The following is a 27,839-nucleotide window of genomic DNA, read 5'->3' as shown; positions in this document are numbered from 1 at the left end:
TTTGACTGTACTTAAGAGTGCAATTTGATGCTTTTGGGTTTATCTTTTATTTCATTATTTCCCTCTCATTAACTTTCCTGTTAGTGCAAGGTTAACTTGTAAAGCTTATTCTCAAATACCAATTTGCCATAGTTAATTGGTTGTTTGTATACTAACAAAACGAGTGCATTTTTCTTTCATCTGAAGTCAATCTGCCTTCACTTCAAAGTTCTCTTTTCCCTTTTCTTGGTGTGTGTCTCTTTTGATCTCTTATTGCAAATCCAAATTAGATATTTGCTGAAATTTTTGCCTTTTTGATAACCATTCCAAAGGGAACATTCGTCAATCCCTCAGACCCAGTCATTCTCTTTAGAATTACCTGTTCATTCATGTCTGGCAAATTTGTCTACTATTGGGAGTTGCGATGGGCTCCATCAGATTGTATAGCTCAATATTCAAGTCTTTCCTGCCTAAAGGAGAGGGAAGTTTGGTATACTTTCTCATATGTCGAGTCCAGTTGTTGAGAAGAGCAGCTGGAACTGAAGGCAATCACTCAAGGAGCTTCGCTGTGGTGACACAGGGCAGTGGTTCTTAGAGTGGTTCCCAGACTAACAGCATCAGCATCACCTGAGAACTTGTCAGAACTGCACATTCTTGGGCCCCACTCAGAATCACAAAGTGTGGGTGTGTGTCTTAACAACATTTTTGGTGATTCAAATGCACTCTACTTGTTTTTTTTTTTAACCACAAAGGACATATATTGAGCATGTTTTCATATTATAACATTACAGAATATATGGATAAATTTAAAAAATACACACAAACAATAAACAAATGCGGCTTAGATTTGCACTAAGATCAAATGCACTCTAGTTTGAAAACCACTCACTGCCTTAGGAGTGCTGTTTGCTGCAGCCCAAAGATAACAGGGCACTGCCCTACTTCTCTTAACAAGTGTTGCAACTCCACGCTGGGCTCAGCATGCTTGGTATGCCGCTTGTAACAAGCATAAACTGAGAATATTTGGCCTGCTATCACTTATGGCAGCACTCCGTGAAGTTCTAAAAGTAGAATTGAGATTTGCTCCTTTACTAATTCAGAGCCATTATCTCTAACTAGAGGGTCTCATACAGCAACTTTTTCCTCAATGGGCAAAGCAGACTGATTGCACCTTCTCCTAGTAGGCTGTCTACCGGAATTCCTGAATTTTCTGGCATATGGAAGGCACCCTTTTTTCATTTTCAGCATTGTTTTTTTCCCTTCCTTGAGAAAGGTGATTTTATTCTGACTTATATCCCATCTCTTTCCATAAAAGTATTTGAAGTGGTTTAAAAAAATTGGCACAAGTAAGTTAAAAAAATAGAAAATCAGGACTAAAGGAAAAGGAAAGAAATATGACCTACATCCACGTGTCCCTGTTGGATAAGGCAGCCTTTGAGAAAAACAGAATTATTTAGTGTTATTACTTACAAACCATTTCATTCAGATAAAATTTGACAAAAATTTAAATGTAGATATACTCCAAAGGTCAGTAAATTGAGGTGTTTGCAAAGTGGTGCAATAGAAAGAGTATCGGCTTTGGAGTCAAATGCCTTATTTCAAATCACAGCACTTCTTTACTGGCATGTTAGTAAATGACTTTAAAAAAGTCATGACCTGTAAATGATAAAACACAGGTAAGGGTAGATAATTAACTACATGATGTGATTTCAAAGACACCAGGTAGATGTGCGTACTCCTCACCCCCTTTCCCAGCATCCTGCTATATCCAAATACCTTTTCCCTTCCCCCCAACGCAGAGTGCATGAATTTTATTATTAAAAATAAATTTTCATTTATTCAACAAATATGTGAGCATTTATCATCATCCTTACCCTCTGATCATTTAGAACAAATTCTGGGAAGATAATATTAAGTTAGCTTTTTAAATACTTCTATCAGTTTATCTTCCTTCCTGAAGGATTCTCTCCCTGCTGTGTGAGGAGCGGGGAGCTGGAACACATACTCCACAAACCTACCTATCAAAAACAAAGTCTCCCTTAACAGACAGGGGTTTCTAAATAGTCTTTTGAATATCTTAATAGTGTTAAATCTACCTTTGAAGTTCAACATGATTTGCGTTTTCTGAGCATGGCAAAGTGCTGATTATAGTTGGTGCTAATCACACAGTGACATTTTTTTTTTCAGGAAAGGTTAAGTGCCAATGCATGGAATGGTTAAATGCCAACAGTCAGCTTCAATTGTTTTTATTACAGTAAGAGGAATTTTACTCTTAATGCATAGAATTTGAAGAAAAAAATTATATAAGCTTTTAAAAGAGGCCCTTTTGACAATTATTAATACAAATGTGAAATAAGACCCTTCAAACAAATACCGATTTCAGTAAGTTTATACATACAGCAATAATTTATTCTTAAATGTTCATTTAGTTTCTGTTGAGACACGATTCATGTCTCATTAATAAAAGAGCAGCCATCTCACCTCAAATACCAGAATATACAACAAGTTACAGCATAGCAAAAATTCTACCTACTTTCAGATAAAATCTAGTTCAGGTAAAATAGTTTCATTCAATGTTTTACAGCTACACAGATTTTTTGTTTGTTTTGAGCACAAAATAGTGTAAGTTGTTACACTATAGCTATCTATATGAACATCATGTGACCACAGAATTGTTAATCATTACTTCTGAAATTGAACCATCAGTTTCATTCATGCAGTAAAGCAAAGCAGGCTGGGTAAACTTGTTCATCGGGAACCATATTACTGTGAATTTCACAGCCACATGATTATGATGTCAGATGGACTCACAAGGACTAAAACAGAATGGTTTTTGCATAAATACCAATTTCTCCCTGATGTAAGTTTAGTCAGTTTATAATCTAGAAATGATTGATAATAGCAATATATCATATCTTCTATCTGTAGTGTTATTTTAAGACAAGCAATAATCAAAGGATGATGGGATGGGATGCTACTTAAATACATGAAAAACATACTGTACAAATATACTTGGCTTTACCATTTTCTTCCTAACTATCAAGAGTGCCTCCCAAAATATGACCAGTGAAGATGAAGTATACTATCAAATATGGCTTCCAGAACAAAAACCCTCTAACAAGAATCAAACCTATTTACAAAATTTTTCAGTCTTTTAGTTTCATTTGAAACAAAATTTCTTTTTTTGAATTTTATTTTTTATACAGCAGGTTATTAGTTATCTATTTTATACATATTGGTTGAAACAGAATTTCTACATAGCAGTTGTAATTAACACATAACACATTCTTAGTTTCATCATTCCAGCTCTTTTTAAACAGATGTCACAAGGTAAGACCCAGAATGGCGTTTAGGACTTTGAGTTCCACTGGATTCTGTATTGTCAGTTTTTGAATCTCGTTTCTTTGTGTTGTTATTCACTGGTGTTGGGATCTGAGATGGTCGGGCTGAAGTGCTATCTGCGCTGCTTTTCCTTGGGCTTGGGTTGTAATTAAAAGGACTCACTCTGGCAGCAACAGTCCCACTCGGTGAACTGTGCTTGCTTGAGCTGCTAGAACTAAATGGGGTACGTTCAGCTATAGAACTTTCATTAGTCTCTGATGCAGGGACAGGATTACTTTGTCCTGGTTTCGCCTCAGTTCCTTTTTGGTCTGGGGCATCTACCTGAATAAAGGAGTTCAGGCGGTTTTCCAAACCCATGGTGCGTACAGGAGCACTACCATTGCTCACATTTTGTTTTCCCTGATTATCTTTTGAATCTTTAGTGTTTGGGTTTCCCTTCTCTGAAACAGTGTCAATCACTGGGGGAGTATTTCCTGTTGGAGATCTTCCAGATCTAGGGTTGTTAATGGGGCAGTCCTCAATTCTCACCCAAACATCCTCTGTTTTAGAAACAGCAGGTGCCATTTGATAAATCAGAGTCTTTGATTCAGCACCATTTGCAGCACCTGAGGAAGTGGTCTGAGAAGTACTATTGGTGGGAGAAATTTCACTTTCTTTCATTTTTCTCCATGTTCCTTTTGTGGATACTTGGTTTTCTTTAGTTTGTTTGGTTCCTGAAGTAGAGTTCACATGTTTTTCGTCCTCACTTTTTGCTTTTTCACTAGATTCTGATGAAGCAGAAAGAATTGAGGATGAACTTCCAGTTCTCCTCCAAGTGCTTACTCGAGGAAGGGATGATGAGTGTTTGCTGTGCTCACGTTTCCAGGTTCCTGACCTATTGATGGGAAGTCTGGAAGGACTTTCAGAATGAGACCGTGCTATATCATGGCGCTTTACTGGTCTTCCATCATTATACTCTATGGTGGGACTGAGATTAGGTGGGAGTTTTCGCCATCCACCAGCCTGAACAGATGAATGTGTAGACAGAGACATATCAGGAAGGGAAGGACTTAAAATTGGAGTCTGTGCCTGGGACCTAGTGGGAGAATCTGGTCTAGAAGATGGAGAAAGAGATTCAAATGAAGCAGATTCCTCCAATTTTCTTCTTAGGGTTGGGCTTGGAGCTTCTTTGATGAAAGTTGACTGGCGTACTAATACAGGTCTCTCTGACCTATCAGATTCACTTCCACTTGATTTAGTTGAAGACATTCTAGAAAGTTCTACCTTTTTATTGGATCCATTGCTAGTACTCATTTGACTTAGTCCTTTGGAGGCAGATTCACTTCTTGGGATACTACTGACATTTTTGGATAAACCTGTTTGTTTGGTGAGGTTCTGTTGGCTCATCTGTCTGCCAGGAGATGTGTAAGACATTTTCCCAGAACCCGAGGACTTAGTTGAAGCAGTACTAGGGGATGACGTCCTTGGCAGTTGAGATAATTTGTTAGGAGGACTTATTCCATTTCTACCAGGAGAAATTGAGTTTCGCCCTGGAGACTGCATAGGTCTACTTAATGGCTGCTGGGCAGGTCTTGAAGGAGTGGAATCTCTAGATCCTGATCTAGAAGGCCCTTTATTTGACCCAGGTGTCTGGGATGCCTGCCTCGTAACGGGGCTTAATTCTGACTTCACTGATGGCTTGGCTCCTCTGGGGGAAGTGGTAGCTGCCTGACCTTCACTAGGGCTTTTGGAGGCTGGAGTCTTAAGGGGTGGGCCTTTTTTAGAAACTGGACTTGTACTTGAAGAGCTATTCCGAACTCCTGGAATATGAATCATTGTCCTACCTCGAGAGATTGAAGGCATGTTTGTCTGAAGGGGTTGTTTCATTTGGCTTGAAACTTCCGAATTAGATCGAACTTTTCCAGTAATCAAACTTTTATAAACTTTTTTCCCTCCTTTTATTCCTTTATTTTCAGATTCTAACTTCTTAGTTTCCAATGTACTTTTCTCCCCAGGTTTTAGAATTCGTGGGCCTTTATTACTTGCAAAGGGTTTTTCCTCTTGATCAGGTGTAAGATGAAATGGTGATCCCAGAGAGATTCCTGATTTCAGGGAAAGGATGGAATCTGAATCAGACGAAGCTTGTCTAGATAAACACGCGGCAGCAGCAGCTTGATGTAAACTACTTACTATGGAATTTGCACCTTCCTGAATAGCTTTCCAATCGAAATTTTCTGAATCAGGGGATAAACCATGTTCTGAATCTGGTCTCTGTATATCTTTCAAATCAAGTGTCAAATCTTCTGTTAATATGCCACTCATATTTCTGGGACTATGCTTTTCATTATCAGCCTTGAGTCGTGAAGGCTTTTTCTTTTTTGGCATTGCAGAACTTATACATTCCTGCAACAGGTCATCTTCAGAATCAATACTGAGAGAACTGAGAGAACTGTTTCTTGAGAAACAAACAGGGGTATCTTCAACGTGAAATGATTTAGGAGCATAACCTGACGCCTGAGGTTTACTTGGTTCTCCCTGTGAGTCAGGGGGCTCTGTCTCTTTGATAGGTTCATTTTCCTTATTGTTGTTGTTTTCTTGATCAATGTCACTAAGAGAACTTAGAGAGGAATTTCGGGAAAAGCAAACCGGAGTATTTTCAATAGCAAAATTCTGTAATTTCTCATCTGTTGCTGCCCCTCTGTCTGGTATATCTTTGGAGGACTGGGGAAAAGTGGATTGCTTCTGCAGCACGGGTTTAGGCTGACCTCGATTTACTGGATGTTTTGGAACAGCTTGTGTCTTATTAGCTGATTGTTGGTTTGAGGTTAGTTCTGTGTGGTTGGTAACTTTAGCTTCTGATTCCTTATTTTCCTTCCCCTTTCTTAATTCAGCCTTTTCCCTGGAAAGGTCGACATCATCATCATCAAAATCTAGAGAACTCAAAGAATCATTTCGTGAAAAACAGTATGGAGTGCCTTCAATAGGTGTATAATGATGAGGTGAATCAAAAGTAAAACTTCCTCTGGCTCGATCTTCATTATTTGGGACCTTATCATTGAAGTCCTTGGAATTATTTTTCAAGCTCTGTTTCTTTGAATCTTTGTTGTCTGAGAAATTTCTTTCAGCATTTAAATTATTTTTTGAGTCCGTATTTTTTCTTACACGTGTCCTGTATTCAGTATTTTGTGGTATAGGTTTTACTGGTGAAGTAGGTTTCTTTTTCTTACCATCTAATTGATTTTTGTTAGTTCCAGATGAAGACATAGATGCTTGTTGGACCTGGTCCATTATCTTTTTCACACGGAAAGGCTTGTGACTTTTTCCTTTGGGCATAGCAGAATTAATGCATTCTGCAAGAATATCGCCTTCTTCTGTTTTATTGTCATCCAGTTCAGGTATAGTTACAGATGAGGATTTCCCTGTTTGAGCCTCATCTGTACTTCTGCCTTCTGTAGGAATGGTGTCTCGTTTTTCAAATTCACCTGACTGTGTTCCTGCTCTAACACCTTCTCCAGCAGCTAACTCATTTGGAGGGGATTCTATCGTTAGATCACTTAGAGATGTAGCTGTGGAAAAGTTTATAGGTGTCCCTTCTACACAATACACCCGAGGCATATCATCTCCTGGTGTAAAACTAACATGCTTTTGTGCTTGTAATCTGGTTTGTGATGGTAGAAGTTTGTACACAGGCAGTTGACTTGGTTTCCTTGCCACAGGTGGAGGTAATTTGGAAGAAGTCTGGGCTGGCTTTTTGGCTTTGCGTGAAGATTTTGTTGGCATGGCAGAAATAATACACTCTTCTAGTATTTCAATATCATCATCATCTGAATCATCTAATAGATCTTTTTCAGAATCAGTGGGTTTTTCTGCCTCTTTTCCCTGGCTTTCATTTGATTCTTCAGGCTGCTCATTTTCTGTTTCATTCCCATTGTCATTTTCCTGAACTGGAGGCATTATTCTTAATTCCACATCTTTCTGAATAAATGGCTCATCGAGGCTCAGAGCACTCAGGCTAGATGAACAAGAAAATCCATCAGGAGTACTTTCTGTGGCAAAATGTAACAAAGCATCAGCATCTGGAAGAACCTGGACCCTCTGTACTGCAGCATTTACAGCAGCTTGCTTAGGGCCACTTTCTCTCTTCTCAGCACTAGGTGCTTTATTTTTAGGTACTTCCTGCTTAGTCTGAGCTGATTGAGGAGGAGGGGGAGGAGGGGTTTTACTTCTGCTTGGTGGCATGGTTTGTCCAGGGCTATCTGGAAGGTCACTGGGGCTTATAATGCCACTCACCATTCCACTGCAGGGTTCACTCTGAACGGAGCTGGCAATCGAACGACTCTCAAAACTATCAAGTGAACTGACAGAAGTACATCTGCTAAACATGAGTGGAGTCTCCTGAACGTAGTGCTCTGGTGGACTTTTAGGTGTCTGAGCACCACTCTTTGATGGAGATTTGGCCCCTGAAGAAAATTCAACAGCTTTGTGCCTGGTTGATTCTGAAGATAAACCAGAAGCCTGGAGTCTGCTGGATTTGGTTCTAATGTGTTGTGACACTGTTGGAACTTCACTCACAGAATCTTCAGTTGATCTAGTTCCACTGTTTTCTTTTATTTCTGCTATTTGTAGGGTATTAGCAGAATCTGCTTCTTGTGTTGTCTGATCACACCCTATTTCATCTTCAGCTGATGATAAAGATGATAATGAACTACATCTTGAAAAACATATTGGGGTATCTTCTACACAGTAAGTCTGTATTGTTTCTTGGTTGATAGAGGGAACTTTGCAAGAGGAAGAGGTGGCTTTTTGGGTCTGACCACTCCTGCTCTGTGCTGAACTTTGATGGAGCTGATTCTGCCTCTTGGCATTAGATGAAGGTGTGGATGTATTCTCACTGCTTGAAGAGATGTGTTCAGTTTTAGTGCTTTGTCCAGATGAATTCTTTGAGAATGAAAATGCTGGTTTCTGTGAAGAAGGAATGTCTGTGGTATATTTTAAACTATAATCAATAGGCTGATCCACATGATGTTTTTCTTCATTATATTTTATGCTATAATTGGTTGGTCTCTCTTCTTCCTCATGTTGCTCTTCCTCAGAGTAACGTTCACTGTAGTTGGTTGGCTTATCATCTTCATAGTCATCTTCCTGACACAAAGACTGATTTACATTTTGATTAATTCCATGATTAGAACCTACTCGATTTGTTTCTGAACCATTGGCTGCTCTTGACCTATATGGGGAAACACATTCTTGCTGTCCAAAATGTGGTTGGAACTTGAGGTGTTTATCATCAGTGCTCTCAGGATATACAGGATAAGTTGTGCTTTGACTCCTTGATTGTCTTTCCTCATTTTGTTTTATTTCATCTTCTATGATATGTTTGGGTCTTGCCCATCTTTCATTCTGTGAAGGACTTTGCCTTCCGGAGTTCAACTGTTCATCAGAATATTTAAGACTATAATTTATTGGTGTATCTAGTTCTCCATCATTATCATCCATATGATTTGCACTATGTATTTTATGGGCTAGATCAGCTGGATACTGACCATAGCTGCAAAATTTACTTTCCTCATCTTCAGAATAGGATTCAACTGAAGGTTTCATTTGACCTCTTTTACCATAACCATCACTACTGCTGACACTATTTAAACTATCATTTGAAGATCTCTTGTATTCTACTTTGGCATATGGCACTGGACATGTCCTGTTTGAGTTTTCTGACTTGGTGAAGTTGTAAGAGTTTGCATGTGTGTGGGCGGTAGAGCTTCTTCTTAGTGCATTCCTCTCATCTGTCCCACAATGCAGTTCTGGGGTAGACCCAGAACTTCTGTCTTCCTGGGAGGTATGAATGGCTGATACTTCTTCCATGACTTTGGCAATTTGGGCTGCAGTGGTAGAAATCTGCAAACCTCGCTTCGAAGAGGTTCCTGGATTTTCTGTTGCTGGGTGGTAGTTGACTAGGCTAATACCTCGTTCTCTCTCCAAACTTCTATCTTTCTCAGAACGAGAACTATCTAAACTTCCCCTTGATGAAGAGGAGCTGGGCAACACTGTAGTATTTAAATATGGTGACAGGACAGTCATGTTCCCAGTATTAAAATTGTCTGACCTATTATCATCATGTCGATTGGTGTCAAAAACATAGTCACTATAGAGATTTTGCTTGTGTCTCTGCTTACTACGATGAGATGCCTTGGGACTTAAATTGTCAATATTGTCAAAAGTTTCTGATAAATGCTGAGCATCTAATTCTGCTTCTAGGGCTTTTTGTTTCCTGACATGAAGAGAAGGCAAGCTTGAACCAGGAGACATGATATTGGCATCCTTATACTTTGCAGGTCTATTTGCCATGAGATTCCTTAAAGCTGCAGCACTTCCCATAGCAATCATCTTGTGCTTTGAATGAATGAGGTTCTTGAGCATGCTGACTGCTCCCATGTCCCATAATGCTTCCTGATCTTTAGGATTTCTTGCTGAGAGATTCCACAAGGTTCCGCATGCATTACTGACTATTGTCAAACTGTGAGATTTCAAGTGTTGTAATAAGGTTTGTAAGCAATTATTCTCTCTTAGGATTTGCCTGAAATAAAAATATCACAAAAGTAAGGTAAAAATCTGTTTGTAGAAACAACAAGTAAAAGGACAGAAAACAAATTTAAATCTAAAGATAACTACTAAAGCTCATTAACAACAGGCATAATAAAATTACACCAGATTATACTATAAATTTCAGGCATTGCCCATCTCCTTTTGTTCTTAGTTCATTTAATGTTTATTGTTTTAAAGTACTCATCTGTCAGACTAAAAGAAGTAAAAGCGTTAAGTTTAATCAATTCTGCATTTCCTATTCTGACCCAATAGCTTCAAACACTTTTTCTTGAGTAGATATATTTACTTTATTTACATAGTGACGGAGTTTCTCAGTTTGAGGAGTACAGATGTATTATGAAATCTTAAGCTGAACAGGGGCTGTGGTAATTTAATCTCTGGATGGGCACCACAATGTCAACAAACTGAGACATCTCAGAAGAGGTAGATAGAAGAAACTGATTGACAATAGATCTTAACAAAGTCAGGGAGCACACTGTAAGCTCCTAGGTAAGCAGAATGACTTTTAGATAATCTTTCTGCCTCTGGTTTGATTTTGTAATACTGCCATTCCCCCTTACAAGTGTTCTCGGGCAAATTGTGTGTAGTCGTTCTTTCTAAAAATAAAGTAAAAGAAAAGTTTTCAAAACATTAACTATAAAAACAAGAGTTAAGAGTCAGCATAATGAATGTTAGGATCTGAAAGAGCTATGGCTTGTTTAAGGCATGGTAAAATTAAGTTTAATGACAGCACAGTTGGCACTGGTGGGCTTTAAAACTGATAGGCGGGCTTCCCTGGTGGCGCAGTGGTTGGGAGTCCGCCTGCCGATGCAGGGGACACGGGTTCATGCCCTGGTCTGGGAAGATCCCACATGCCGCGGAGTGGCTGGGTCCGTGAGCCATGGCCGCTGGGCCTGCGCGTCTGGAGCCTGTGCTCCACAATGGGAGAGGCCACAACAGTGAGAGGCCCACGTACTGCAAACAAACAAACAAACAAACAAAAGAAACCTGATAGGCAAGGGTGCAGTAAGCTTTACCATGGTGGCTCTCTAGCAGTCCAGTAGACACCTGAGTGCTTACTGAGTCTAAGAGGTCTTCTATGAACAGAAGAAAGGGCTATAAGGCTTGTAGCTGGTGCATCAAAAACTTAAAGAAAAGATGTTTACATTTTTTCAAAGCCCTTTTACTAAAGGTACCTCATAGTCTTTTTGAAAATGAGAGAGGAACAATACAGGATAAAATAAATAAATATGCTGTGAAAGATACCCATATTTTTGTTGAGATAATACAGAGCTCAAGTTCTGAAAATATGTGCCTTATACCTGAGGTGCCTCTTAGGTTTCACAGCTCTAACAGATTGGATGAATGGTGGTTGGCTGAAAAATATTATGATTATTGATGGTATGGCACCACTACAAAAATGTGAACCATTGTACTCTCTGGATCATAACCACAAGGTTTTGTTTTTTATAAACCTCATATTCGTTTAAGCCATGATAACATATAGGAAAGGATTTTCTTCTCTGTAATATTTATGACTTTCATTTTTTCTTCTACACATGGGTTATACCTCTCAAGTATCATTTATTTCTAGACATCTTTATGATACTATGAACTTTTATTAGAATAAATATGTTAATGAATAAGTCAGGAATTAATAGTTATAATGTCATTGTAAATGTCATTATAAATATCGTCATAAATGTAATTTGGCTTAGAACTTGCATAATTACACAAAACACTGCTTACAGTTGAGTCTTTCTGAGAGTATGAATCTTACAATTTCATTTAAAAGTAATATAAACCCCTGTATTTACCTGTGGTCCTCATTCGTAGCTATCAAGCTGGACACATTCCGTAATATCCCACCTCCACTTTCAATAATAGCTAAAGTATTTGTCTGGCTCCGGTAAGTGAGAGTGCCAACCAAAAATGCAAGCGCACCATCTACGGCACATATATCAGCTTTATTCTCAGTGCAGTGTGCTGACAAATTCCATAAGGCACTCAATACGCTTTTGAGGGTTGATTCCTATCAAGAAACAGAATATGTGTCATCTAATTAGAGTTGGAATTTCCTTCTTATAATGTCTATGTTTACTTCTATTGAGGAAGCTTTTTTTTTTTCCTCTTTAGATCTTCCCTGCTGCCCATCCTTCACTGGTAAAGTATTACGAACTCCTCATTTAGAAAAAACTTTCATAAAATACCAAATCGAACTTAAGACAGTGATATCCCCATGAAACAAGCAGAACGCAATATTAAAATAATGGCCTTTATGAACTTTATTCTAAGTGTTTAGATGGTGCACGCATATCTCACAAGAGCTTATATTAGAATATGAAACAGAACTGATGTGCATTCTGAAAGATAGCATTTTCAGGACAACAGAAGCTAGAGAAAGCCCTCTACATGCCGATATGAATATATCTAGATGTATCATTAAATGAAAAGAGCAAGTTGCAGAGGAATATGTGCAATCTTGTTTGTATAAAAACACACATATATATTTATGTGTGGTTGATTCAAAAGTAACAATGTAACTTATTAAAAAGAAAGCATACTAGAAAAACTCCGATTTCTTAAAATCCCCAAAGAAACAAAGTAATTGAAAAACCAGAACTCCCTGGTATACAGTATCACAGTAAACTGACAAATTATAAATGCCACAGAAAATACACTGAGTATACAATTAAGGATATTTGGTCAAAACTTGCCATGATCCTGATGTCAGTCTTTCTTTTTACTACAAATTAATCAGGGAACAAACAAACATTCATTAGAGATCTACTCTGTGCCTATCACTATTAGAGGCACTCCAGAAAACATAGCAACTGATACTTGCTTTGAAGGTGCTAACTGTTTACTCTGGGGGAAAAAGAATGCAAAACCATACTTGAAACCAAGGGCTCTAATGGAAAGATTATTACCATCTGAATTTAATTAAATAAGTAAAATATTTCATGGAGGAGAGCAGCTCTGCAGAAGAAAAGACATGTACATTCAGAGAGAAGGCAGGGTAAGTAGGAGGAAAGGCATGGAAGTGGAAATAAGCAAGGGAGGACTAAAGAACAGAAAGAAGACACAGAGGAAGTCAAAGTCCATGCTGGGGCATTGTGGGAAGTAAGGTCAGAGAGGTAAAAGGTGGCCCTGAATGTCATGGCAAATATTTTGGGCCTAACCCAATAAGGAACTAGCCATTCTATTCTCTTCATCAAGGTATTAAATGAATAAAACAATGTAGGAGCAGGTTTAGATACTACTTATCAGGAAGCAGGGAAGAAGTGCTTTCACCACTGAAGATGTGAAAAGGCTAAGAGCTCAATTTTAATTATATTGTGAATGAGGTAAAGGTGGGACATTCAAAGTATCCTGAGAACAGAAAAAAATGGCAAGAGTTTAGAGGAGTGAGCTAAACTTACAACTGACCTAGAGGTGAGAGCTGAAGGCAGGAAAATAGAAGTTGCTCTTCAAGACTACCTGTAGAGGGCCAAGGGTCTTGTTTCAAAGAAGCTTTATAGTTAAAGGAGACAAGGAGAAATGATTAGATGTTGGAAGTACAGGTGGTAAAAACAAAGGGAAGAGATTCAGTAAGGAGTGTGATCAAAAAGTATCAAATATAGGTGTAGGTAGAAAAGAAATACCCTAGTTAATCTGTAAGTCTAGATTTTGGTAGAAGCAATATTAGAAAGGACTGAAGAAGGTATGGCCAGTTAAGAAATGAAGCAAGTGACTACGTGTTCAGGGTTTTGGTTCTTATAGGAAAAAGAGGAACACTGCAGAAGTTAGAAGAAGCAACAGAGGATTTTTGTTTTCATTTTCAAAATATTGGGCTTCTTACAGATAGCTGAAACATAAAAAAGCCGACTTCTCTACACCCAGTAGAGAAGATATAGAAGACAAGAGTAAGGGACTAACAGCTTTGAGTACATAGCCACGTTTAGGGCACAGAGTGCAGGTGAAGAAAAGATTCTGCTGTGTAGAAGAGTAAGAGCCAGTGAATGATGGTAAAATGATGCAGTACGTGGGGAACATGGAAGGTAGTTTTGGTTCTTGTGGTCATTAGTAGTAAATGAAGTTGACAAGGAAGAGATGACAAATTAAAAAAGAGAAACAGAACGTTCATAATGACGGTTGCACTGAATGTAGAAAAAGAGGGAAAAAATAAATTCTAATACTGCTAACCAGAGCAGGCCCAAACCAGAATTGGATATTATAAATTTCTGATGGGCTACTTTTTCCAAGATTGGGCCTTGCATTAAAAATTTGTAGATGAATTTAGGGAGAAATGGTCTTTAAACTACTACTCTTCCTTTACAAGAACAGGCTATGTCTTTCCATTTATTACAGTCATCTCTTAACGCTTCTCAGTAGGATGTGTCTTTTAATCTAACTTTCTTGGTTTGTAGCAATTAGTTTATATGTAGATCTTTGAGGTCCTTGAGTGACAATAAAATAATGAACTATTCAGCAGCAATACAAGTTCCCATAATACCTACAAATACATTAAATCTTTCTGAAAACACACAAGCTTGATAAGAAAGGAGTCTTAAAGTGTACATGGGGCTAATTTTTTTGTATAATTTTATTAAGGTATAATTAGAGAACAATAAACTGCACATATTTCAAGTGTGCAATTTGATCATTTTTGATGTGTGTGTATACCAAGATAACATTTATATCACCCCCTCCACTTTCCTCATGCCGCCCGTAATCCAACCCCAACCCCAGGCAACCGCTGTTCTGATTCCTGTCATTGCAGATTATTGAATGTATCAATAGGTCACTTTTTTTTAATAGCCAAATTGTATTCCACAATTTGTTTACCCATTTACCTATTGATGGACATTTGTGTTATTTTTAGTTTTTGGCTATCACGAATAATCTTTCTGTGAATATTTGTAAGTCTTTGTGTGAATTTAAGTTTTTGTTTCTCCTGGGTGGCCAGGCTGTATGGTAGGTAAATGTTTAATTTTAAAACACTGCCAAATGTTCTCTAAAGTTGGATAGGCATACCTCAGAGATATTGCGGGTTTGGTTCCAGACCATTGCAATAAAGCCAATATCGCAATAAAGCCAAGTCACATCATTTTTTTTTTTGGTGTGCATATAAAAGTTATGTTTACACTATACTGTAGTGCATATAAAAGTTATGTTTACACTATACTGTAGTCTATTAAGTGTCCAATAGCATTATATATAAAAAAATGTACATACCTTAACTGAAAAATAATGCTGTTGGAAAAATGGCACCGATAGACTTGCTTAATGCAGGGTTGCCACAAACCTTCAATTTATAAAAAATGTAATAACTGCAAAGTGCAATAAAGTGAGGTATGCCTGTACAGCATGTAACATTCCCGCTAGCAGTGTGTGAGAATTCCAGCTGCTCAACATCCTTGACAACGCTTGGCCAATATTTTAAATTTTAACCAAGATAATATCTTTAATGGTATCTCGTAGTTTTAATTTGTATTTTCCTGATGACTAACAATGTTGAGTATCTTTTCAAGTGCTTATTGGCTATTCACGTATCTTCTTTTCTGCAGTGTGAGTACAAGTGTTCTGCTGATTCGGTAGTGTTTTATGCAGTGTTTATGCAGACCCTAAGTATATTTGAGTATTACCTTTTTTCTCAGTTTTGAGATATAGTTGACATGTAACACTGTTTAAAGTATAAAGCATAATGATTTGACTTATAAACATCATGAAATGATGACCACAGTAAGTTTAGTGAACATCTATCATCTCATACATACACAAAATTAAAGAAATAGAAAAAAAATTTTGTTCCTTGTGATGAGAACTCAGGATTTACTCTCAACAATTTTCATATATAATGATACAGCAGTGTTAATAAGATTTATCATACTGTATATTACATCCCTAGTACTTATTTATCTTATAACTGGAAGTTTGTACCTTTTGACCACCTTTGAATATTAACTTTATATCTAGTTATTTAGTTGAATACTTATTTCTAACAATTTTTCAGTTGATTTTCTTGGGTTTTTCAGGTATAAAGTAATATAATTTAGAAAAAATACATAAGTAAACAAACAAAACATCCCCAGACTCTTCCTTCTCTGAAAAGGAATTTTTTTTTTTTTGAAAAGGAAATTTTGAAGAGAAAAATATGTAGGCTCTGGATCAAGGAGTTCTGGTTGGGTGAAAGGAAATTCAGATTAGCTAAAAAGACTTGCTTAGTTCCTCTCAAATTTCAATTTAAAAAAAAATTAGCTTAGTTTCTGAAGTAGATATACTATCTGGAGATTATTTCCTTTTGTAAACAAATTATTATTTGAGGGATTTCTCACCTTTGGGTCTGATTACCTCTTGACAGGGTAACTATCAGAATTTGAGGACTCAGGTAGATTGAGATTTGGGCAGCAAAGAGTTAACACTCAACACCAGTGATTGGCAACTGAGGGTGATTCTGTCCCTTTTCCTTTACAGAGGACACCTGGTAATATGTGGAGATATTTCTGATTGTTATGACTGAGGGGAAGGTGTACTGGCATCTACTGTGCAAAGGCCAGGGATGCTGCTAAACATCCTACAAGGCACAGATCAGTCCTCCAAAACAAAGACTTATCTGGTGCAAGATGTCAACAGTGCTGAGTCTGAAAAACCCTGACTTAATACCAGGCTACCTTGTACAATCTTTTCCGGCTTAATACTTTAGGAGTTTGGAGCAGTCTAAGTCTAGGGATAGGTAAGATAAGAGGGTCAGAAATTAGTGAGTCTCAGGGGTGGGAGACGGCAGCAAAAAAGTATCCAAAGATGAAATCCCTATTGTAATACTAAATGTTTTCAAAGGTACCTTTTTCACTTCCAAAGCACATTCCATCAATGCTTTCACACTTCCAACTTCACGCAAAGTCTTTTTACTATTTACATCTGCTCTCCAAGACAGATTCCTCAAAACACTTGCAATAACCTGCAAATAAATCAATTTTAGAATAATTTGTTTATAAAATTATTCATACTAGTTGCTTTCTTGTTCGTAATGTTAAGAGTAGAAATATATTAATAAATAAATTTCTTCTAAATGCTAATATAGTGCCAAAAGGAATTCCTACAATATAATTATTTTCCTCTATTGTGGTGTTAATGTAGCCACAATTTAAACATGAGATGTTAAACAGTGAGCCACAGCTTAAATTAATCTAAATCAGGGTATTAACCCACTAATAGCCAAGAAAAACATTTGAAATTCTAAGTAGTACCTGCTGTAAGTCCTCACTTTCAGATTTTAGTTGGGCCACAAGTGCTCTCATGCAGCCTTTCATAGAGCATAGTGTAGCCTGTAAAATCAAATATTGCAGAGGGTCAATAATAAGGCAACCTGGAGCCATGCTTTATTTTTGACTAGTAAACTTCAAATTCAGTTTCAGTCGTCTCATTTCAATCCTAACTAATGTTTTACTCATAAAAGAACTAGAACCAGATTACATAAATGAAAGACAAATACCCTCCTAATGCTTTGGTATTTGTTCTTTTCTTGGCAAACTGGAAAAATAAGGTGAATAAATGATAAGAAACAATAAGCAAAGAGTTTTAAAGTCTTTTATTTGGATGGAACCAACACGTGTATAACACTTGCACCAATCATCAAGATTTCCATATTTTTGCTATCATTCCCAGGAATAGTATTTTAAATGTGATCACATAGATCCACTACTGTGTTCCATCTTTTGCTTTTGTTTAGGCATAAGACAACCAAATGAATAAGGATATGCAGTGAGGTATGAAGTACAGGCTTTTGTTGGTCAGTGTTTAATGAGGAGAGTGACAAAAAGAAAGTCAGTGAAAAGTAGTTTGTATGAAAGTAAAATAACTCACACCAGAGATATCATAAGAAATGGATCTTATAAAACATACCTTGTTGGCTACATCTCCGAAAGTCAAGTTTGTCAAAGCCATTCCTGCATATCGTCTTAAGGTAATACTGTAGTGGTCATTAGTAAGTCCATACATTTCACAGTCCACTTGCAATAATTCTGCAATGGCCTGTAGTCCCCCTAATTTAAAAAGGGCAAGAGGAAAAAGATAATAATCTAAAATAAAACAAATGGGTACCAAGTTTATAAATTATTAGGAAAAAATCTCAAAGAATGAGAATATATAAATTTAATTTTGTCTTTAGAATTATAAGCTACAGAAAATATTATAAAGGACTCTTGTGTAATATACTTATAAAGTACAAGTGACAACTATTCCATTTTCTGCCAGTTTCTCCACCCTCCAGCCCCTTGCCTTACTGAGTGAAATGAACATTATACTCTATTTACTGCACATACACTGTATCTTGTCACGGATGAAGAAGGCTATTTTCTAACACTAGGTCTTCCTGAATGTAAGCAGAAAAAGGTAACTTATTTTTATTATTAGGACTTTACAAACACTCTTCATTGTCACACACTGTGGCCTAATTACTTTAACATATTTTTATCTCCCAAATAATTTTTAGTATCCTTAGGAATACTAAAACTTCTAAATGAAACTGTGCATGAAGCAAAGCTTATTTTTTTATGAAAAAGAATTACCTATTCAACTTATTACTAAGCTCTATAAAACCATTTTTACTTTTTACTTTTTTAATTCTTACTTTTCTTTGATACTCATGAAGTGTCAAATACCAATACTAGGATTTAGTATTTTCTTTCCCCTTGATTCCCACCAATGGGTATACTTAACAACGCCCACAGTGGTCAGCAGTAGGAAGGCAAGGAGGAAAATGAAGGGAAAGGAAAGGAAAAGACATAAAGGAAGGGGTGGTAAAAAGACAAAACAAAACAAAAAGACAAAAGGTGAAGCAAAATGGTGAGGGAGTAAATAAAAAGAAAAATAAAAATGCATATTGAGGTTATTCAAAATATTATTCATCATCAATATTAATCATCATGGGACTGGAGACATTCTTTTGTCAGAGAAGTGGCTTAGACAGAAAAAGAGAAGATGAATATAAACAGGCAATTCTTGGATACTGTAAGTCTAAACAATCAGGTCATTAATCTGAAAGAGGATCGGTACATTTTTGTAAATGATCTAGAAGGGTCAGTATGTAGATGAATCAGCAAGTCTGCAAAATAGACCAAGTTCTATCTTGGGTCAAGAATGCCAGGCCAGGGGATTTAACTCTTGGAACATTTGTGTAAATCTTTACAACTAGCACCAATGACAGATGAGTTTGAATGTAGGTAAGTAAAAATTAATTTGGTTAAGGAAAATCCAAACCGTATTTAGGAAGATTTTCCTCCATCCACCCATGATGATGGGAAGATAAACAGCCAACGAAAAAAACAACCAATGTCTTTATGGAGCTTACAGATTAGAGCAAAGACAGCCATTGAACAATTAATTTAAGTGTACTGGATTGTGTAGAAGCACAGGGCAAGATAACAGGTGAACTTAACCTAGACTGGGAGGATCAAGAAAATGGCTGAGGAAATAATGTTTAACTTGAGACTTAAAGGATGAATGAATATCTAAAAAGGGTGGGGCAGAAACAATAAGGAAGCATCTCAGGCAGATCAAACAGCATGTGCAAGGACTGCTGGGCCTGAAATATACAGCAACAAGGAGAGGGTCACAGGTGACAAAAATGGCTAGAGGCCAGATTATGCAAGACTTTGTGTGCCTCACCAAGGATTTAAGGCAGGGGAAGGAATAATCAGATGTATGTTCTAAACAGATTCCTATGACTGTAGCCTGCAGAATGGATTATGATTGGAAGTGGGGGGACAAGTAAGACAAACTATGGGAGAACAGGAGAGATGACAGAGCCTTGCTTGGGGTGGGGATAAAAAGAAGAGCAGTGATATGAGATGTATTTAAGAACCAGAATTAAAGCATTTATGAGATATAGGGGATAAGGAATAGACTAACGGATGTTCTCTAAGATTCTGGCTTCAGCAAGTGGGTTGACTGGAATGTCATTTTCTGAGAAAAGGAACCCTGTAAGAGACAGAGATTTGGGGATGGAGGAGACAACAAACTCAGTTTTTGTCAGCTGAGTCAGAAATGTCTGAAAAATCATCTAGGTGAAGATGTCGAATGAGCAGTTTGAAAAATGTGTGTAAATCTCAGGAGAGAGAACTTGGATTAAGCTGTAAATTTGAAAAACACTGTAAGTGAAGCCATGGAGTAGAGGACACTGCCTAGGGAGAGTAGAAGAAAGCCTAGTACAGAGCTGCAAAAAATTCCACTATTTATTACTTCGGTAAAGAAGAAGGAACCACCGGGAAAAGAACTGAGAGTTTTGACCCAGCAAACAGATCTGGGAGTCATTGTTGACCTGAAGACAGTGGCCTTGTGTACTGAGGAGATCAGCAAAACGCTGAGGATTATAAAGCAGACGATCAAAGCCAAAAGAAAACATACTATGCTTCGTGCCTACATAAAATCCTGCCTGGCACAGGAGTATCTGTGATACTGTTTTAAGAAAGGTGAAATGATCTGAAGAAAATCCCAAGAAGGCACTTGACTACTTTTGTCTGGAAAAACCAAAAATCTTAGGACTTGATTCTGAAAACAAAGATTAAAGAAGGATTTGGTCAATGCCAATAAAACCATGAAGAACGTGGCTAATGAAAAAAAGGACATTCAATAAAATTTAGTGTATCAGATAAAAGAGAGAGCCCTTTATGATTTCAGGCAGGTAAAAAGAAAACCTTCAGTGAATTTTAAGGCAAAGAATCTATACATTAAAACTATAAATGGATTCACAAAAATATGATGTGAATTCATGAGCAATACAAAAATAGGTTGCCCTAAGAAATATTAGGATGTTTCAAGGTAATGCAAAGGTCATGAACACATCCTTCCACATTTTCTTGGTGTCTATGTTAGAGAATAGTGGTCCAGATGAACCAAATATTATCTCATATGGTATCTCATAACCTTACAGATAGTAGAGGATCAATGGCTTCAGGTGACATTTAACAAAATCCTTAATTTAAACTTATCAAAAAGAGATAATAGAAAGATGATACTTAATTTTTAAAAAGTATATTACTTTCCTGTTACTTGGTTTAGATAGTCACCATTAGCATGAAACACCTCATTCTAAAATAAATATCAGGGGCTCAGCATCAATATTCTATATATTGGTGTTTCACAAAATTTCCCGATCATAAGAATCACTTGGGCCACTTATTAGATTTGATTCCTAGGTTCCCTCCTCCGGAGATTCTACTTTACTAAGCTTGCTTACCACGCACGGGCCAGAGAAATACATGGTTTGACAACTGCCTCTGGTGATCATTATGATCTAGTTTGGGAAACACTAATGCAAATTAACTATGAATTCCTTAAAAGTCAGGACCACGTCTTAATCATTTTTATACCTAGTGCCTAGCACAGTTTCTGGGACAGAGCTGGGAATTAATGAATGTATACATTACTGATACTATGGTCTAAAACTTGCAATACTAATAGGTGCAAACTTAAATGACCCTAATAGTTGTAGAATTTTCTTCTATGTACAAATGACAGTCCTAGCTGACTGGGCTTAGAAATTTCCCTTCATCCACTTGGGACTTCTTTCCTCCTTATTCCTCACTGTCAGATCCCCTGTGCTGTCTTAATCCATCTCCCCACGGTCCACACACCTTGATCCTTCTTTTGCTCCAATGCAAATTCAGAGGCTAGGAGTGAGAAGAAGGTAATCCCCTGTGGCTATATCCCCAGCAGTCACACCCCCAGAGGCCCCATCCTGCTCCTCACCTGAAAGCCCCTGCCCTAGCTCCTGTGATGAAATGCCCCGGGTAGCCTTCCTACCTGAAGAAGGAAGAGGAACAAATACTGAGTCTAGATTTTACTTGGAAATTCAGATGATTAATGTGTCAGTCCTAGTCTATAGTTCATTGGAACACAGGAACATTTATAAAAAACGTTTGTGGGAGCTTAAAATTGGATTAGTTTTCCCATTCATTATTTTCCCCATTATTACTAGCATTAAAAAAAACACCCAAACTTAAAATTTCACCAATGCTGAGACAGTACTGAGGAGGGGAGAACTCATAAGCTCATACTCAGTTTCACAGGAGGCTGGGGGCATGGGGGAAGGAAAGAGAATCAAGTGGGCCGACTGCTAGGGCCTGTGGGAAGAAGAGCATGGCTGGAGGGCAGGCGGAAATCACAAAGTACACAGCCTCCCAAAGTGATGACTCTGAAGGAGACAACACTCATTTTTGGCCGTTCAGGTTCTCTGTGTTTAAGAGTGTCATGACTTTGTCACTTCGAAGATAAGTGATGAATGATAGTGATGAGGGGTGGCAGGAATACACAGTGGGGGCTTGAATGAAATGTAACATAAATGGCACAAAAAGCAAGGGCACAGCTACACTAAGATGGAAACTCAGGGTATGGTTCTTGCTTGTGGCACGACTAGAGCGATCCAGTTCACATGAGATGGCTCAGCATGATGCAACTTATAAATACCACATGTGCAAAATGAACCTAGAAATCAAAGAAAAACCATTACATGAAAAATGGGGGGCACAAATGCAGGTTATATAAGGTTTAGAGTATGTGAGAACACATACCTAAGAGTAACCCTTCCACAATTAATGGAATGTTTCTAACATAAATCAGAGCATAATGCTTTTCCGTATTAATCAGTTGCAGAGATACCACGCTGCTTATCATGAAAGTCCAGTAAAGTACAGATAACCATGAAGATAAATGAGAATCTTAATAATAATTCCTTCTGATGTCTTTCAGAAGTGACTGAGTTCAAGAATAATTACGTAGCCCCACGTCTCAAAACAATTCAAAGTACCCTCCCCATCAACTGTCACCCAGGGGCTACCTTGACAATAGGGGCACGAATGGACCATTTAGTGTTTTTTCCAAACTTTGGCTAAGATTTTTAAAATCCAAGTTAGGTTACAAGGGTAGCAGTTTCTGCCACTTAGGACATTGTCTCCCCTGGAAACCAGAGTATAGTCATTTGCTACAAGGAGGAAGCAGATGGTAATAAAAGTTAGTGGCCTTATATCCTAATTCAACAATGATGAAAAATCTTTAGTATTCTTCTATGGCATTAAGAAACATTTTGTCTTACCAAGTTCATTCATTGCGTGTCTATGCTCCTCATCAAACGAAAGTTTCATTAGAACACACACAGCAGGACAGATTTGATGTTCAACAGGAGCTGGCACTGAAAGATAAAATTGACATAAACCATAATGCTTTGTTTTCTCAAAAGTAGTGACGTTTATTATACTTGAAAAATACTCAGGGCTCACTAATACATCCCTAATGCATAGCAGTTTAGTGAATCAACAAGTATTTGCGAAAGAGATAAATAAATACTACAAACATGGAAAGGAAAACGTAAGGGTTTTTCTTGGTTCCATAAAAATGTCTACCTCTCATCAGCCTTTGACCAAGTCTGCTGGACTAAATCCCATGCAGGTTTATGCTATAATTCAAATAATAACTTAAAAATTATATTGGTGGGCTTCCCTGGTGGCGCAGTGGTTGAGAGTCCGCCTGCCAATGCAGGGGACACGGGTTCGTGCCCCGGTCCAGGAAGATCCCACATGCCGCGGAGCGGCTGGGCCTGTGAGCCATGGCCGCTGAGCCTGCGAGTCCAGAGCCTGTGCTCCGCAACGGTAGAGGCCATAACAGTGAGAGGCCCGTGTACGGAAAAAAATATATATATATATATTGGCTACATGAAATAATAAAAACATTTTGGTATAAAACTTTTTATTTACAATCTCTATTTAAACTTAAAGGCATGCGGCTGTATACAAATGTAGTAGAGAAACCTAGTATAAACCTAGTATAGAAAGCTTACTATACAGATACCAGATAGTAAACAAAAATTTAAAGACAAGGTGTCCAAGAAAATGTACCTGCACATTTAATACTACGCACAAAGTTTCAAAACTGTTACTTGAAATAAAAATTTAAAAAGCAAGTCTATTTTTCAGAAGTAATATTTATTCTATTTAACTTTTCTGAGAATAGGTATTAAGAGCACAAAATGCGAGTCATTATATAATTGTGGACAAAGAAAACCATCCAGAAAGACAATGTTCTTCCAGTAAAGCATCTTATAGTTCTCCTCATCCCTAGGACAAATAAAGGACATTTCTGCTGTACTCTATTCTTGAAAACTTTTAAATTTTAAATAAATTCACTTTTATACCTACCTAAAAAAAATCTGCTAAATCTTTATAGATGTTTTCATCATCACTCTTTCTCCTACTCCCGAAATCAAGATACTGATACAATAGTCCTTTGTCATGTGTGTGTGCGCATGTGTGTGTTCTTATCAGGCGAAAGGAAGGTCTTACCTTATATACTTACTGCTTTTGGTTCTTGCTACAGGAATGAAGTAAGTTATGTCCCCAAAGGTCCCAACTCCCATGTTCCCTGCTCCTGAGGGAGAGGGGCTGGTGGCCAAGGGTTTCTCCCTGAGCAAAGAGCTGGGAGGCTGATCACCCCAGCAACTGGGGTCCCATGGCCTGAAGCAGGATGGTGCAGTAGGAAGAGCTCTGGGCTAAGAGTCAGGAGATCTGACCTCTGACCCTGGCTCCACCATCCACTAGCTGTGAGGCCATAGGCAAGTCTTTTAGCCTCTCTGAGCCTCAGTTTCTTCATCTGTAAAATGGAGATGATATCTTCCCTTCCTACTTCACAAGGTTGTTGTAAGGATCAAATAACATATATAGCACAGCTCTGTATCCACTGAGTAGAGTGATATGCAAATGTAAGAGATTATGGGTTGGTCACTAACAGCTGAAGGAACTTATGTAAAGTCACTTTCTTGAGCTTAATCTCAAGAGATGGAGGACATAATCGCTCAAGTTCTTTCTAGATCTGCTACGCTATGACTCTGTCTTGATTTTCTGTTCTTTTGTGGTTGCATTGTAGTACACATAACATTTTCCTTTGCTAATTTTTTTCTAGAGAAATTAAGCTTTAAACTATGTTAGTAGTGTACATGGCTAATATGAATTTCCCAGGGCTATTCATAAAGACACCATCCTAATTTAAAGTTTTCATTTCAAAAACTTTTACATTTGCTTTGTAACATGCACCATACGGAACATACTTGGATTTTTGTCCTGGTCCATGCCTTGTTCATGGGCTTCCTGCCACTCCCAACAGGTTTCACAGTAAGCTCGTATCTGTTCCAAAAGATGAAGGACTCGGATTTCACGCCTGCCTCTCTTGTCATCAGGCTGTGAGTGAATGATGTTGTGGAGTGCTGCACTGGCCCTGGCCCGAGCCTCTTTACTGCCCCGGGAATTTCCCAACAACACAGAGTCTTTGTCATTGCCATGTAAAAGCTGGATGAGGAGAGGAAGACATCCAGACTGTCGCATGGATATACAGCTGTCTTGGGAGCTAGACATAGCTAGCAAAGTTCGCGACATATCATCCTTATCATGAGTACCAAGCATTGACAACAATGAATACACCATTTCCACCTGTGGGCCAAATGAGTTTAGAAACAAAATTATGACTTTAATATCCAAAAGCCAACACCAATGAAGTGATGAATGGGATATTTATTGTAACTCATTAAAAACAAAAACAAAAACCCCTTTCCAGGATGAAGTAATGAGGGTTATTTCAAAATCCATATAATATAATCATCACCAACTTGGTTATGAGTAAATATTAGTAGTGGTAGTACATAGTGTTGAAAAAGAGAAAGTAGGTTCTTGCATAAACCTAAATTGCTGTTTGTCTGGATCAGCTGGTGATAATCCACTGATTATGATGAATGACAATCAACGGATTTCTCTGTCCCTCACATCTCCCCCCGCACCACACCCCCCCACCCCCACCAACACACACGCAGAGTCAGAGATGTGGTTTATCTAAATTCTTTACACAATTTAAACTTTTAATTTTTAAAATCTACAACCATAATCAATAAAGAGAAAATATTTTTCAGCAATTATTATTTACTAAGTACTAGCTCTCAGCAATTGCTAACCCTCACCAGATTATAATTACAGTAAGTCCCCTACATATGAACGAGTTCCATTCTGAGAGCACGTTCACAAGTCCAATTTGTTCATAAGTCCAACAAAGCTAGCCCAGGGACCCAATTAACACAATCGGTATTTAGTACTATACTGTAATAGGTTTACAATATATTTGCATCTTTGAAAGTTCGCAACTTGAAGGTTCATATGTAGGGGACTTACTGTATAATATTGTTAAAGTTATGATTTCTCCCTTATACATGTAAAAATATTTTGTTATAAAAAGAAGAATGCTCTGATCATACAGGGATACAAAGACAGGATTCTTATTCAATTTTTTTTTAAAAGCAGCTGGTAAGCATCAATTACTCCCTGACCATAAATTCTAAGAATTTACTTAGAAGCAGATTAGAAACAGGAAACAGTACCCAGTTATCCTGCACTGTGATCAACCTCATTTTAAAGTGAGAGCTATTCGGTGCTTTGTGGCCGCCTGGAGGGGTGGGATGGGGAGGGTGGGAGGGAGGGAGACGCAGGAGGGAGGGGATGTGGGAACAGATGTATATGTATGACTGATTCACTTTGTTGTAAAGCAGAGACTAATTAAAAAAAAATAAAAAAAATAAAGTGAGAGCTATTGCATAAAAGTAGAGGCTATTACATAAATGTATCATATCTGTAAATTAGTGGTTCTTAACCAGGTGCAATTTTAGCCACGCTGAGACACTTTTGGCAACATCTTGGAGACATTTTTGGCGGTCACAACTTCGGGAGGAAAAGCTTCGGGCATCTAGTAGGTAAAGACCAGGGATGCTGCTAAACATCCTACAGTGTAATGAGGAATTATCCAGCCAATAATGCTGAGGCTGAGAAACTCTACTCTAAATGTGTAAACACACACTACTATTAGATATGAAAGTTTTATTAGGAAGGCAGTACAGAACTGTGGATAAATAGTCTTTCAAATTCTGACTCCACCATTTACAAGTGAGTTGTGTGACACGACCAAGTTATTTGAATTCTCTGAGGCCCAGGTATCTCAGTTGCAAAATGGAGAAATTTACCTAATAGGGTTTTCTTTGTGAAGATTAAATAAAATAACACATGTATAGCACAGTAACTGGCATTTAAAAATGTAGTAAGGTCTTAATATTATCATGCATAAATCACTTCAAAAGGAAATGGTATTCTAGCTGCCAGTTTTCATGCAATAGTACTGTTGAATATTAAACATTTTCTTTATAGTGAAAACTACTTGTTGATGTTGGACAGGTCTGGGGTTGAATTCCAATTTATTTACACAACAGCTGTCTGAATCTTTTTTTGGCTTCAGTATTCTCATTTTAAAAAGAGGGGCAAGAATACCTCAAAGGGTTTTCGAGAAGATGAGATAATAAACATACAATTCCCAGCAGTTACTGGCATCCTAGTGGTCCCAAGTAGTAACTATTGTGAGTTATTAAAAGAATTAAGTTTCACATTAACAATACCATTGATACTCTAAAATTCATTTCTTAAATCGACATTAGTTATTTCAGTAATACTTTTCCTAAGAGCCACTATATTACTAAAGTAAAGAAAGACTATGTAGAGTATGCTGTGAAAACAACTAGTGGAATTATTTAGACTTAGCTGAAAATATACTGCTTAGTAATATTAGAATTTCATCTTTGTTCATATAATAGTAAAGCCTCTGGCTTTAACAATAATAAAATAATTATTTTCTTTTCAAACATACTATTCTCAAGTCCCCTCCCAAAATTTACTAACGTCTAAGAGACCCTAAGAAAACTCACTTATCAGCAGTGGACAGGATAACATTCAATTTCAATAATTTTTCCATCCACTAAGTATCTATTAAACACTCATTATGTGCAGATTCCGTGCTAGATGCTGCAAAGGATAAAAAACAGTCCCTATGCTCCAACTGTAGTGATTCAAAGGAGGTAGGCAGATTGCATGGGGAGGTGAGAGGACCCTGGAAATCAGAAA

At 37.6% G+C, this 27,839-nt stretch overlaps 1 protein-coding gene across 12 annotated transcripts in view; it reads right to left on the bottom strand.

Moving 5' to 3' along the window:
- Positions 1–2,362: 2,362 nt before the first annotated feature.
- APC (APC regulator of WNT signaling pathway) overlaps positions 2,363–27,839 on the bottom strand; it is a 144,335-nt gene continuing 118,858 nt past the window's right edge. For 6 of the 12 annotated variants that reach the window (XM_082621898.1, XM_082621894.1, XM_082621899.1 and 3 more), the window contains 8 exons: positions 24,962–25,340; positions 22,958–23,053; positions 21,616–21,669; positions 17,770–17,909; positions 17,115–17,192; positions 16,709–16,825; positions 11,703–11,917; positions 2,363–9,877 (listed from right to left, as the gene is read on the bottom strand). In XM_082621898.1, the coding sequence (XP_082478024.1) occupies positions 3,292–9,877; positions 11,703–11,917; positions 16,709–16,825; positions 17,115–17,192; positions 17,770–17,909; positions 21,616–21,669; positions 22,958–23,053; positions 24,962–25,340 (7,665 nt within the window). In that variant the 3' untranslated portion in view covers positions 2,363–3,291. The remainder of the gene's footprint in view (positions 9,878–11,702; positions 11,918–16,708; positions 16,826–17,114; positions 17,193–17,769; positions 17,910–21,615; positions 21,670–22,957; positions 23,054–24,961; positions 25,341–27,839) is intronic. The other 6 variants (XM_082621904.1, XM_082621903.1, XM_082621901.1 and 3 more) reach the window with 3 other exon arrangements.

The sequence above is a fragment of the Mesoplodon mirus genome (assembly GCF_964341445.2).
Source record: "Mesoplodon mirus genome assembly, chromosome: 5".
NCBI classification, from domain to species: domain Eukaryota; kingdom Metazoa; phylum Chordata; class Mammalia; order Artiodactyla; family Ziphiidae; genus Mesoplodon; species Mesoplodon mirus.
Note: the sequence above shows the minus strand (reverse complement) of the source record. Positions and strands in the feature narration are given on the sequence as shown.